At 44.2% G+C, this 14,282-nt stretch overlaps 1 protein-coding gene across 1 annotated transcript in view; it reads left to right on the top strand.

The window, feature by feature from the left end:
- The first annotated feature begins 4,806 nt into the window (after window positions 1–4,806).
- The window catches only part of GPR158 (G protein-coupled receptor 158), a 150,006-nt gene continuing 140,530 nt past the window's right edge, over window positions 4,807–14,282 (top strand). The window contains exon 1 of the mRNA XM_042477554.1: window positions 4,807–5,663. Within this exon, the coding sequence (XP_042333488.1) occupies window positions 4,825–5,663 (839 nt within the window). The 5' untranslated portion in view covers window positions 4,807–4,824. The remainder of the gene's footprint in view (window positions 5,664–14,282) is intronic.

The raw sequence follows: 14,282 nt of genomic DNA, 5'->3' as shown, positions 1-14,282 counted from the left end.
TTGCTCTTGGTTTTTGGAGCACTGTAAGCCAGCATGGCACAGTGGTTTGAGAATTGGCCTAGGTTGCTGGAGACCAGGGTTTGAATCCCTGCTCAGCCATGGAAACCCACTGGGTCAACTTGGGCAAGTCACACTCTCTCAGACTCAGAGGAAGGCAAAGGTAAACCCTCTCTGAACAAATTTTGCCAATATAGGGTCACCTCAGAGTTGCCATAAGTTAGAAATGACTTAAAGGCACACCACCATCACCACCACCACGAGAATAACAACAACTGTAAGGTGATCTAACATAAAAGAAAGTGTGCTTGACAGTCAGCTAAGAATGATTAATCTGATTTTACATTTTTATTTGTATTAGATATTAATCTTCTCTCCTATTTATAGTTCCCATTTTTCATTTTCCTACCTTGTATTGCATTAAACAAACAGCTGTGATTTTCCAGTCCACCTGCTTGCACTGAGTGTCTTGTGGAGCTAGGCATTTATCTCTCATAGAAGTACTGATGATTGACAGACACATAGATAGAAGAGCTTCACCTTCGCATCTTTGTCCTTGGCAGATCCATGTATTTGAAAACTTTATTTGCTATGTGTTCCATTATGGGAAGTTAGTGGGGGGATATCTTTCTCTAAGGTGATTAATCTCATTCCCCCCCAGGAAACAAGTCAGTACAAATAAAGAATCCTGCATCAGTTATTTAGCTAAATACACTTAACTAAGAAATATCTCCTGGTCCAACCCCAAACTATAGACTAGACTAGGGAGACAGAAACAGTTATTGTCTATGAGCTCTCTTGGGAATAACAAAGGCTACAGTCTGTGCACACTTACTTGGGAGTGGTCTACTTTAAACACACGGGGAGCACATTTCTGTATATGCTGTGCTTGCAAAAATCTTCATATTTAAGGATATTTGAATGACAGTGAATGAGATAAATAATTTGCCTTCCTCTTGCTTGCCAATGTTGAGCTCTCCCCTAAAAATAGTTCCAGCATCCCTGCTTATTAATCTCCCCATTCCAGTGCATAGATAATATTAAACCAGGCTATGCTGCAGCATGTATTTAATCTCCATTGTTAACTATGAGGCTTAAGCATATGGAACAGTGCCTTAGTATAGGGCCAAAACACATTCTGATTGTAATGCACAACAATTTTTATGATAGCATACCTATAACATATAGCAAGTTTTGAGCATTTTTTTTACAATGGCTGCTGAATGCTACATTTAATGGGAGAATCTACAAATTCCTTTAGGCATGAATGGGATGTTAGATGATATGGGTTCTCCCCCCGCCTCACACACACTGTAGTGAACCTGTTACTCTCCCAAAGACAGAATTGCTGTCCAAATGTTAAGAAGTAAAGAAAAGTAGATATTTTTTCTGATGCTCAGCAGAACATCTGATTTAGTATTATTGTGTTCATCCTCTCCTCATCCATGATATGCTTTGTTTGCTTGAAGGAGATGTCCCAGCTTTAGCCAGGAGGTGTCGCTATCCCCTTGGTCTTCCCATGATCTATTTCTACTTTCTTAATTAATTGGCTCATTAATACCATCATTTTCTTTTCTTAAAAAAATAAAATAAAATAAACTCCCACTTCTTCCCGGGATACTGATAGCACAGAGGTGAACATGGTGCTCTCTCCCTAGGGCTTTGCAACCTAAGGTTGGTGTCACCCAGTGGGGTAATTCATAGTATCACCCCACCTATTGACCTCATCTCTTACCACACCATAGAAAATCCTGGGGTTTTTTTTGTACTAACGTTACTCATAAATCATCATTCCTTTATATTACTGAAGGTAATGGCCATAGTGGTGACATCAAACAACTAGCGAAATTAAAATTATACCTTTGAATTGCAATAACATACGCACAGCCTAAATGGATTGACATTGCTTCATGTGGTTAAAGTGAAAATTTGGCAAGATGTGGTGCTTTTAAAGAAAACTAGAAAAGAATAAAAATGTTTTATTTATTTTTTAAAATTAAAAATTTTAAATTTTAAATTAATTTAAAAAAACAACAACCTGCGGTCTCTCCTTTCTCTTCCCACTGAGCTTTGCCCCACTCACACCATCCCTTCAGTGTTTTAAAGGGATGCAGGTAAACACCACAGCTCATTTCTTCCATAAGGCAAATGTTTGGTAGCAGTGGTGTCACCCCTCTTAGGGTGTCATCTGGTGCAGTCCACACCTCCTGCACCCCCCCAGTGATGCCCCTGCATCAGGCAGAAGTTCAGCAGGTAATGCTTTTCCCATCATTTTATGTTTATGCTAGGTGGAACTGGGTGGGAAGTAGGATTTCTCCCCCCTTGGGGTATTCATCACCGGTCTAGATCCAAAGCGATGCCACCCTGCAGTGCAGAAAGAGGCGGGATACATAAGGAGTCTTTGCAAAGCCCTTCTCCTCTCAGTCTCCTTGGAGGCGGCAGAGTCAGCAGGTGACTGCATCTGACCCAGGGTGACTAGATGTCCTCACCACCCACGGAGGACAAGATGCCTCAAAATGGAGTCCATTCAGGAAAACTGTAGGACATGACCAAATAAAAAGCTCAAATCACTCATAAGAATGTCAATTCGTGCTTCTTAGTCATGCTCAGGATGGAGGACATTTTGGAATTCCTCCTGGACCAGGGTGACCAGTGGAAGGTAATTTAAGTTTCCTAAGGCTTCAGCCTTTAGTAAGAAAACAAAATTGCTGAAATATCAAAAAAATGTCAAAGCCAAGCCTGTTAGGTTATAGCTTTAAATCAGCAGAGTAGCAGACATGTGCCTTTGTCTAACTATGCTTCCCTAAGAACTGAGACTGACTCCAAAAACAACACAAGTAGCTTGTAGTTCAAACAAAATTTTACTAATGGCTATAATCAATATATACATAAAATGCTATATCCTAATCTAGCTAGTGAATAGTTCAGGTAAAAAGAAATCCTATCTCATCATCTTTCCAAAGAAAGTTGAGAGAGGAGGAAGATGGAAAACATGCACAGTTCAGTTGAAAATCTTGGAGAGAGTGTTTGTTAGCCCCAAAGGAAGAGTGGCCTAAAGCACGTGGTTAATTTGAATTAAAGAGGAGTTTATATGCAGGAAATCCCTGTCTATCTAAGGAGAAGGAAAGATAATGCAACCATCGTCCAACAAACTGACATCTTCCTTTTTCAGGACATGTCCTCCATTCCAACCTTCTGTGTAGGAGAAATTTTCAAAAATGCCCTCCGTTTTAAGCATGACTAAGAAGTATGCATGTAATATTTCTGTGAGTGTTTGTAGCTTTTCATTTAATTATAGCCTGCATTTTTCGTGAATGTCCTACATTTTGTAGTGCCTTGTCCTCCTTGAAAGTTAGGACATTTGGATATCCCTGGGGGATTTAAGGAGTCCTTATAAAGTCCCCCTCTTCTCAGTCTCCTCAGAGGTGGCACAGTCTGCAGGTGACAAGGATGACCCCCTACTCCGCCTTCCTCTTCCTCTTCAATGGGAACCCAGTCTCTTCTCTTCTTCCTCCTGGACAGAAGGTTGAAATGCAGGACAGGTCCTGGAAATGGAGGACTCCATTCACCCTGGAGGCACCAAGCACTCTCCTCCTCCTCTTGGACAGAAGGTTGAAATGGAGGACAGGTTATGGAAAAGGAGGACCTCCGTTCATTCTGGAGGTACCAAGCAGCTCTCTTCCTCCTCCTGGACAGAAGGTTGAAATGCAGGAGAGATCCTGGAAAAGGAAGATCTCCAGTCACCTTGAATAGAAGACTTTGGAATTCCTCCTGGACAGAGGGTTAAATGGAGGACAGGTCCTGAAAAGGCAGGACCTCCGCTCACCTTGAAATGGAGGACTTTTTGGAATTCCTCCTGGACAGAGGGTTGAAAGGGAGGACAGTTCCTGGGAAAAGGAGGACGCCTGGTCTCCCTGGAGGCACGAAGCAGCTCTCCTCCTCCTCCTCCTCCTCCTCCTCCTCCTTTCGCTTCAGCATTGGACAGCGCCTCCCTTCTTTCCTCCTCCCTCCCTGCCTGCCCCCCTTTGATTGACAGGGGAGGCGTCCACCCAGCGCTGGAGCCTGGCAGAGCGCACCTATGGCGAGGGAGGGGGCGGGACGGGCAGGAGGAGCTGCTGCCTGGGTGGGCAGAGGAGGCGAGAGGCTCAGAGCCTGGCAGGGGCAGCAGGGGAAGCAGGGCTGGTGCTGCTGCTAAGGTGAGGCACTAGGAGACCTCCCCCTCCTTCCTCGGGGTCTGCATCGCTTGGGGCCAGAGGTGCCATTCTGTGCCCACTGTCCCTTGGCAGGAGATGCCCAGTGCCAGGCGCCTGGGGGGCTCTGGGCTGTGCCTTTGCCCCCCATGATGGAGGAGGAAGAGGAGAGCCATCACCCCCATCACCATCTTCATCCTCACCTTCCTCCTCCTCCTCCTCTTCATCATCATCATCAGCAGCTGGCTGCTCTTTGAACGACCTTCCTGGAAATCGGATGGAGGGGAAAGGAAGCCCCGGGGAGCCCTCCGGAGGCGAAGGGTCGCCTTGCCTTGTAGCCCCCCATCTTCACCAGGCTGTGTGATCCCCGGACCTTGCTTCCCTTGGAGAGGCAGAAGAAGACACACTCACACCTTGCACCCAACAGAGACACACCTGGTTACAGGTGACTTCATTTCCACTCCGGATCTGGCTCCCCTCTTGGTCCATGTTGGGCTCTGCTTGGTTGTTTCGGTAAGGGGCAGATTCCCCAAGGCTTTGGGTCTTCCTTGCCCAAGAGGCGGCCATGGGTTGGCTGGGCTCTCTCCTCATCCCCTTCCTCCTCCTCCTCCTCCTCTTGGGTCTTTTGGGCACAGCCATGGAGGCCAGCCAAGGGCAGGCAGTGCCAGGCCAAGGGAAAGCCCTCAAGGCCGCCCAGCCTGTTTACAACCAAGCCAAGAGGGCAGCCCTTCCATCTTCTCCTTGGAGCAGGTCCTCCACTACCACCAAAGAAGAAGAAAAGGAAGGGGAGGAAGGGGTCCTCTTGGCCCATTGGCTCTTCCGGGGCTTGCCCCCCAATGTGGCTTCTTTCCTCCACACGGGCAACCCACGGGCCCTGAGGCGTGCCAACTGCTCTGGGCACTATGAACTGGCCAACTGGGCTGGGAGGCCACGTTTGATGGCTTCACACCCTCCTCTCCAGGGTGCCCTGGATTCTCTCCTCCATGCCACCAACTTTCTCAACACAGTCCTTCAAAGCAATAAGTCCCTGGAGCAGAACTTGCAGGAGGACATCGAGTGGTATCAAGTTCTGATCCGAAGCCTGCTGGAAGGGGATCCCAACATCTCCAAGGCAGCCCTCACCTTTAGCCTGGAGCCCTCGTCCTCAGCGCCTCAGGTCTTCCTCCAAGCCAGCCGGCAAGACAGCCAGATCCTGCTACAGGACTTGTCTTCGGCCAATGCCACTGGTGAGACCGAGTGGTTCCACAGCTTGAGGCGCAAGTGGAGGCCGCACCACCACCGGAAGGGTGCCAGTTCTGGTGCCAAGGCTTGGGAGAACACCTTGAGAAAGAAGGGCAACCACCCTGTGGAGAAGAGCCATGTCCAGTGGTCCCCTCCTTACCTGGAGTGTGAGAATGGAAATTACAAACCTGCCTGGCTGGTGACCCTTTCTGCAGCTTTTTATGGGCTGCAGCCAAACCTCCTGCCAGAATTCAGGTAGGAGACCTGATTTCCTATTGTTCATAAGAGGCAACCCTATTAATGGTTTATCTTTTTGTTTGTTTGTTTCAATATGCCATTGCTCAACTAGTGAAAAGCAAATAATCATAGAATTGTAGAGTTTGACTTGTGTAGTGTACACAAACACACACATTCTACATATATAGAATGGAGCCTGTCCTCCTTAGCTTGATCTTTCTCTGTCAATCAATAGAAGTATAGCGTCTAGAAGGGAAATAATATTAACACTCTATTCTGCTTTGGTCAGGCCTCACCTGGAATACTGTGCCCAGGTCTGGGCACCACAATTCAAAAAGATGTTGAGACGCTGGAGCGTGCCCAAGGGAGGGCAACCAAAATGGTGAAGGATCTGGAAACCATGCCCTATGAGGAATGCCTTAGGGAGTTGGGTATGTTTAGCCAGGAGAAGAGAAGGTTAAGAGGTGTTATAATAACCCTCTTTAAATATTAGGAGGGATGTCATACTGAGGTTGGAGTCAGCTTGTTTTTCTGCTGCTCTAGAGACTAGGATATGAAGCAATGGATTCAAACTACAGGAAAAAAGATTCCACCTCAACATTAAGAGGAACGTCTTCACCATAAGAACTGTTTGACAGTGGAACACACTCCCTCAGAGAGTGGTGGAGTCTCCTTTGGAGGTCTTTAAACAGAGGTTGGATGGTCATCTGTCAGGGATGCTTTGACTGTGTATTCCTGCATGGCAGGGGGGTTGGACTGGATGACCTTCAAGGTCCCTTTCAACTCTGTGATTCTATGATTCTGTGATTCTATGATCTTGAGGCACAGACCTCCTTAGCAATGCTAGTTTAGTAATTTGTGGAACAGTCTTCTACATGTCTACTCAAAAATAACTCTCACTGGTATTCTCAAGGGCTGTCTCCCAGTACTCAGGTATAGAAATGCAGCCTGATCCTATTCAGAAGGGAAGTCTTAATAGGGATTGTTCACAGGATCTTGTAAAACAAGAATGCTGTTTTCCAATCTCTTGTGTCAGGATGGGCAGGCACCCTAAGGATTCATAGGATTGTAGAGCTGGAAGAGACAACAAGGGCCATCCAGTCCAACACCCTGCCGTACAGGAATACAGATTGGGGCTTGGGAGAGCCAGACAACTGAGATGAACTCCCCCCCCCCCCGCCATCTCTATTGTTATTTTTCTTAACTTCCTAAAAATAAATCAGAATGTCCAGCCATGCTCTCTGAGAGAACTGGGGACATAGTAACCATGGTGTGTGTTTTTTGCTACTCCCAGGGTTGTTTTAGGCCAGGAGAGTCTTTTTTAAATCCAGGAAGTAAGCAAGACACCACCTTCCTAGGTGATGTACGAGGACAGTTTTATTTTTTATTTCTTTCTCCATTTTAGATGCCTTGAGATAATCAAAAACAGCTATTTATTGCCTTTTGCAGCCTGTGGTCTGACCTCCCTCCACCCTGCCCTACAGAAATAGTGAGAACTAAAGAATATATCAGTTTTGTAGTCCAGTATGTTTATTCAAAAATAACTTCAGTGGAGCTCTGCATAGCATTGCTGTCTTTGTAGTTCTCTTTAGTTCTCATTTAAAAACCAGGAGCTTTTTCCTTTTTTAAAAAAAGCAATGATAAATAATAATAATAATAATAATAATAATAATAAATCATTTATTTGTAGCCCGCTTTTCCTGGGTAGATCAAAGCGGGTAACATGGTTGTATACAATATACAAATTGTAACAGCAATCAATTCATCAATATAAAAGCAATTAAAACAAGGTTAAGAAATACAAGCTAAAACATACAGACTAGCTGACTCAAAAGTGCATGTGCAGTGTGCAGTGGGGAGATAACAGATGTTACAATGATGGATTGATTTTAGCAGCATGTGCTACAAGAAAATAAAGCTCAGGGCAGTGGTTTTCCTCACCAATCTGACTTGGAAGCTAAAGTGGCAGGAAGGAATGTGATGGGGTGAAGAAGGTAAAACTACGAGGCAAATATAGAACCTCTCAAGCTAACATACCAAAAATGTAGTGGCTTGACAATGTTGCTGTGGACACTTACAAAGCCTCATAGTGTTTTTTCAGCAAAAGGTAACCAAGACCAAACCCCACAGGTGGAAATGCAGTAATGGCTACTGACTTCCATGTCAGTGGGGTGGTGAACCTGCTCTGAGATTTGGAGGAGCCATCCAAGATTCTAACCCTTTCCCACAAAATGGTTTCAGCACTATGGATAGGCAATAGTAAACCTCCTCTAGACAGATCTTGCCAAGAAACGCTATGATATGTTTGCCTTAGGGTCGCCATAAGTTGGAAAGGACTTGAAGGCACACAACAACAACAACAGCAATAACAATGCAATAAAAGTTCACCATTACACTGACAAGGGAGTCATGCCCCTACTGAAGCCTTCACTGAAGCAGTGGGGCTGAAGCTAATCCCATATAGCCTGAGCCATAGGTTTCAATGGGACATGCTGTGTAATCCTGTGGAGCCTCCCCCCCCCCCCGCAAGTATGTATATGTTTACAATTTGAGCTTTAGTTGTGACAAAATTTTCCTGCATCATGAGATGGTTTAGCTCACTCTCAGATAAGTACAGGCAGCCTCAAAAAATTGTCATCTTTATTTAATTTTGGACTATGGAGCTTAGTGCTTTCACTGATCTATTTGCTTTGGTGTTTAGTAGGTAATTAACCCGTCTCTTATATTCATCACATTTACAGGAGCAGAGCAATGCAATTAGAGCCAGAGTAGGAAATGACTGATTCAGTTGTAATAGTTATAGATCTTGTATAGTTGTAATTATCTATATGGCAATACTAATTATAGTCCCCCCATCCCCATTTGACTATTCCAAATCTTCAAACCAGTGTAAAGCTTTAGCTGTGTGAAGTGAGGCACTCTTCCAATTTTGTAAGGAAGATTTTAGAACAAATAGGCCTAAATCCCATTGCTAGTCCCAACTAGAACACATCCATTGACTCAATAGGATTTACATGAGTATTGATATACCATTTAGCAGTTGATGCAGTGGGACAACTCTAACTGGAACTTCCAGTTGGACTGAGGCCCAGCGATTTTCTTTAGCCTGTGTTTGAACTGGGATTGAATTTCCTAGCTCCATTTGGCCCATTCATCCAAGAGCTTCTCATTCCTTCCTTGGCATCTGAGGTGCATCTACATATCTCTCTAAATGTACTATAGTTGTGTTTCAGTTGTGAAGTCACAAGTTATTTCAAGGAGCCATTGCTCTGAGATAATTTGTAGGATTTTTTAAAACTGGCTTTATGTAAAGCTGGGTTCTAAATTATTTTTATGTCTCTTCTGTTTTGAGAAGATGCCAGTAAAGCTTGAACATTAGGAATGCTTGTTTCAATTATTGGTAACATTTACAGTGGGCCCTTGGTATCTGCTGGGGTTTGGTTCCAGGACCCCCATGGATAAAAAAAATCATGGATGCTCACATCTGATTAAATGCAATGGCATAGTAAAATTTTGTCCCTTATATAAAATGGCAAAATGAAGTTTTGCTTTTTGGAATGTATATATTTTAAAATATTTTCAAACTGTGGATACTTGAATGGGTGGATAAAAAATCTGTGGAGATGGAGGGCTGACTGTACTTGAAAACCCACGGTAAATTTGAGATGCTATGTGTGAGGCCAACATTCTGAGCTGGAAGTCCTTTGTTGCCCTCAACAGTAATGCTTTGTCCACTATAATTTTTTCCCTTCCTTCCTTCATTTTTTTCCAATCCAGGTTTCATTTTACATCACTGACACCCAAGGCCTGAATCCTACAGTTAGTCCCAACTAAAGTCGGTCCATAAATCAATTGTTGAATGGTAAACTAACATGTAGGCCAGGGATAGGTAAAGTGTAGCCTGTGGAAGTCATAGGTCCACTTTTATGGGCCCCAGGGCCCCCTATGTTGGATTTTTTTACCCCAATTTCCCTCAAATGCCCTCTTGGCCAATGGAGACCCAGGAAAAACCTCTTCTGAAACAGAAAGTGAACAGAAAGTTAACTTTTTCATTCCCTGTTGATAAAAAGGACATCTACTGCACCCAAAATGGCAGGAGGGGCCCCTGAAATGTGGAGAAAATGCCCCCTCACGCCTTACAGGCCATTTGGTGACTTTTTGATTTTCTTGTGCATGGGGGGAGGCAGGCTTCCACAACTGCCCATTCATGGTTTAGGTAAATGCCAGTGATTCAATAGGCCAACTCTAGTTGGAATGAACAATAGGATACCAGGCCTACATATCTTCCTCATTGGTTACCTAGGGAAATTGAAGACCTTCCTTGGTTTCTGCTATTGATGTTGCTGATCAACTCAGGCTTGGAAAAGTTACTTTTTAAGATTGCAGCTTCTAGAATTCTGCTGTCTGGGTGATTCTGGGACCTATAATTCAAAAAATAACTTTCCCAAGCTCTTTTATTACATCATCGGCCAAATCAGCCTTGGTGAAACTTTTTGTTAGATTAGGAAAAAACAAGCCTCGGGAAACTAATTTTTGTTTAGCTTAGGAAAAAACAAACAATTATTATTATTATATTATTCTTAGAACCTTTATTTATGAAGCGCTGTAAATTTACACAGCGCTGTACATGCAATCTTTAGTTAGACGGTTCCCTGCCCTCCGGCTTACAATCTAGAAAGACACGACACAGAAGGAGAAGGGGGTGGTGACGGGAAAGGGTAAGAGGTCCAGCAGTTCTCTCAACCTCCGAGGCCTGGACCAGGCAGATGGACTGGAGGGAGGGCTTGGCTTAATGGAAGGTTAATCATTATCCAGGGAAAATACATACTCACAAGTAGGGAATACAATCAGTACATAGCAATACAGGAAATGGATCGATTAAACAGCACAACAACAGAAACATCAGATGTAAGCGACAATTATGCGATGCCTGGGAAGGCTTCTGATAGGATGGTTTTCAATCCGTTTTGAAGCTGGTTAAAGAGATGTGGCTCTTGCTTGTGGAGAAGAAGGTTCCAGAGTGAGGGAGGGCAGCAAGTGAAAGGGCGAATCTGTGGGGCAGAGAAATCCTGGGCTGGACAGGACCCTTGACACCAGACGGAGGGGCCTGGTTGAGGGTGAGGGAGAAGAAGGTTGTAAGTAGGAGGGGCCAGTCCATGGAGGGCTTTGAATGTCCGACAGCAGGAGCTTATACTGAAATGCGGAAAGGGAGGGGAGCCAGTGAAGGGATGCCAACACACAGGAGAGATGTGGTCAGAACGGTTGGTGGAGTGATAATGCGTGCAGCTGAATGCTGGACAGCGATTAAAGGACGGAGGTGAGAAAGAGGAAGCCCAGCCACGAGGACATTACAGTAATCAAGTCTTGAGATCAAAGCTCAAGTCTAGCTACAAAGCCAACATTTCTTGATTCTTTCAGACACACCCAAAGTCAACTGATCAGCCTGAATTTTTTTTTTAAAAAAAAAGAGGGGGGAAAGCTGGGGAAAAAAGGTGGCAAGGTCTTTTTAACACTGTTTAGGCAGGGAAATTGACTTCTGGCCTTTATTCACATGAGGATACCCTGGCTGAAGTCTGACAGTGCCTGCTTCGCTTCTCACCTTTCTGTACTAAAAGCATCATATATTTATTTTTAAAGACAGATGGGAGCTGTCTTGTAATATCATCACTTCTGGTCAGTAGGAGAACTGTGCAAGAACTGGCTACTACCCAGCCCAGGTTTCTGCTGGAGAGAATATTGCCACACCGATGTCCAGTAGAGGTCATCATGGTGCAGTCCACAAACACTTCCCTGCCTACAAAGTTTAAACCCTTGTTGTGGCACCTATTTGTTCCACATAGCTATTTCACACAACCTTCGCTTTAACAAGTGTATATAAAGTTCTACGATACCTCCTTAGCATTAAACTTTAGCATTAAAATTCAAGAGAATGCAATTGTCTTTTCAGTTTACAGCAGTAATGAACTGTTATTATAATTTCACTATCGGAAATGAATTAATTACAACTAAATACTTATTTGATTGTTGAGCGATGACTCTTGGCCAGGGTTTGAATCCCAGCTCAACATGTAAACCCATGGTGTGATCCTGGGCACTCTCTCAGTCAACTCAGAGGCAAATGGCAAACCCCCTCTGAAAAAACTGTCAATAAAATCTCATTCCTAGGGTCATCATAAGTCGGGAATGACTTGAAGGGCACACACAACAGGAACAAATACTTATTTGTAACTAGTTTCTTCCAAGCTCTTGCCCCAAGAGAGGAAAGTTCCCCAACCCTGGTCTAGGCAGTGCTAATAAAGGTACCATCTGTCATCCACCTCAGAAAAGTTGCTTTTTGGACAACAATCTCACCACCCAAGTGAACATGGCTGCTGCCATGCTGGCTGTGGAATTTGGGACTGTAACCAGAAGTAAGTTTTCCAGCCCTGTCTGCCTAGCCACCAGCACCAGCTGTGGAAGAATGGAGCCTCTCCCAGTTGTTAGAGAAATGGACCATCCCTAGTTTTAAAACATCTTGTTGAAGTATGGGGGGATTTAGATGGGCAGTCTTTACCCCTCGTTGGTGCCCTTCCAGCCGCTCCTTAAAACATAAGCCACCTTAGAGCCGGCTTCTTTTTCAGAAGTGTCATAAGCGCTGTGATGCCAGCACCATGATACCCCTCTTCCGGCAAGCACCATTTTGGGCACTCAGATGCCTGTGCATCATCATTGTGCACCCTCATGTGGACGGGGCTGAGGCAAGATGTACCACAGGCACCAAAAGTAGGGCTGGGTGCGTCTGGACCTCCTAGCCCCGTTGAAACCGCCGAAAAATCGTCCCTAGGACAAAACTCCCGTCTGTTACTGGCCCTATGTGTCTAGGAGATCATTGTACTTGGGGAAACAACCCTGCAATATGATTTTCATTCAGAAGGGAAAAATCCACTCCAATCTGAAATATAAAAACATAGTGGAAAACAAATAATATAACCTGTGTCATTATATCTTACAATTAATCACCATACATGCCTCTCAAAACAGGCTTTTAATTTTCCTTTCTTCTGGTCACTATGTGATAATGATGCTTTTAAATTTTTTTAAAACTCCTCTGTTAAATCCCTTGAGAATATAAAGAACATGATATATTCCCCTTCTCCTCCTCTCGCTTTTTTAATGGCTTTCATGGAGTCTTCTCACAGCAAAATTCTTCTGTGAGCCATCTGCTAGGGACAGATTAATGTTTTAGATTTACATGTTCCTTCCATTTCACTGCTTGGAAGAGAGAAAAATCACCAAACAGTCTCCAATATTTGATGTTTTTCCTATTGTTATTTTACTGTGACTAATTAATTAATTACCTACTTGCCCCCTACCACTGGGGACTCAAGGCAGATTGCAGCGTTAAAGCAATTCAGATTAATAGTCCATGCGGGGTACAGACACGGCGCGGCTCCCTGCGGACTGAAAAAGAAGCTCCAAAATGGAGCTTCTTTTCGGTCGCGTTTGCGACGTAGCGAGGCGCCAGGGGCGCCACTCGCTACGTCACAAAGGACGCATGCGTACGGACGCTCGACGTCCGATACGCAAGATGGCGCCGGCCATGTAGAAGGGCCGCGCCATCTGCACGGACGGAGTCCGTACTAGGCCCAGGGGCGTCTAAAAAGAGACGCCCCTTTTTAAAAATGGGACGTCCTCCGGACGTCCCAAATGCAGTGCAGAAAGCCTCCATATCATTAAAACATACAAAAATTCAAATATAATTAAACTCTAAGCAGAATTTTAAAGCAATTTAGAAAACAATCCTTCCTTGTTTTTATGCTGGGGGTGTCCTTCAAAAGATGTGAATGGGGAGGATTTGGGAGGATATAGTCTCCTTTCCATGTTCTTCTCATTTGGGAGATGGTGTATAGACAGAGGTGGACAAGAGCAGATTTAGATCTGTAAAATAGCTCTCTGACATTATTGTTGCAAGGATTTTTGCTTCCCAATAACTTAAATATAACCTTTAACAAAATGAGTCCTCCCGCTACAATTAGATATAAAGACTGGTGGTGTTGTGTTGTCCATGTATGTCTGTGTAGTGGTACTGTAGTGTGGAAGATCCGGAATGGTTTTTGTGAATGGGCGGACCATAAACTTCATTTGCTTCTGATGCTCATTGCAGAGTCTTGGATGTATTCATACATACGGTATAGCAGTGTTGTATCACTTCAACTGTCCTGGTTCTTTCTTATGGAAATGTGGATTTGTATTTGGAGAGATTAGACTCTTTTTATAGAGATTGTAGGCCTCACCAAGCTATATAAAACCCAGGATTCTATAGGATGTGGCCATGGACTTGAAGTGGAATCAAAACTGCTGTAATTGTTCAGTACAGAACATTACTCTGGGCAAGCAATAAACACCTTGAACCCATCAAACGTTAGCTATGGCTTAGGCTGCATCAGTTGGACATTGTTTTAACTGCCATGGCTCAATACTTGGAATTCTGGGAATTGTAATTTTTGTGAGACATCTAGCTTTCTTCTGTCAGAGATTACTGGTGCTACCAAACTACAATTCCCGCATTCCATAGCACTGAGCCATGGCATTAAGCAGGTGTCAAACTGGATATATTTGTAGCGTGGGCAGCCAAAGTAACATTGAGAAAAACAAACT

The sequence above is a fragment of the Sceloporus undulatus genome, chromosome 6, assembly GCF_019175285.1.
Source record: "Sceloporus undulatus isolate JIND9_A2432 ecotype Alabama chromosome 6, SceUnd_v1.1, whole genome shotgun sequence".
In the NCBI taxonomy this organism is placed as follows: Eukaryota; Metazoa; Chordata; class Lepidosauria; order Squamata; family Phrynosomatidae; genus Sceloporus; species Sceloporus undulatus.
Note: the sequence above shows the minus strand (reverse complement) of the source record. Positions and strands in the feature narration are given on the sequence as shown.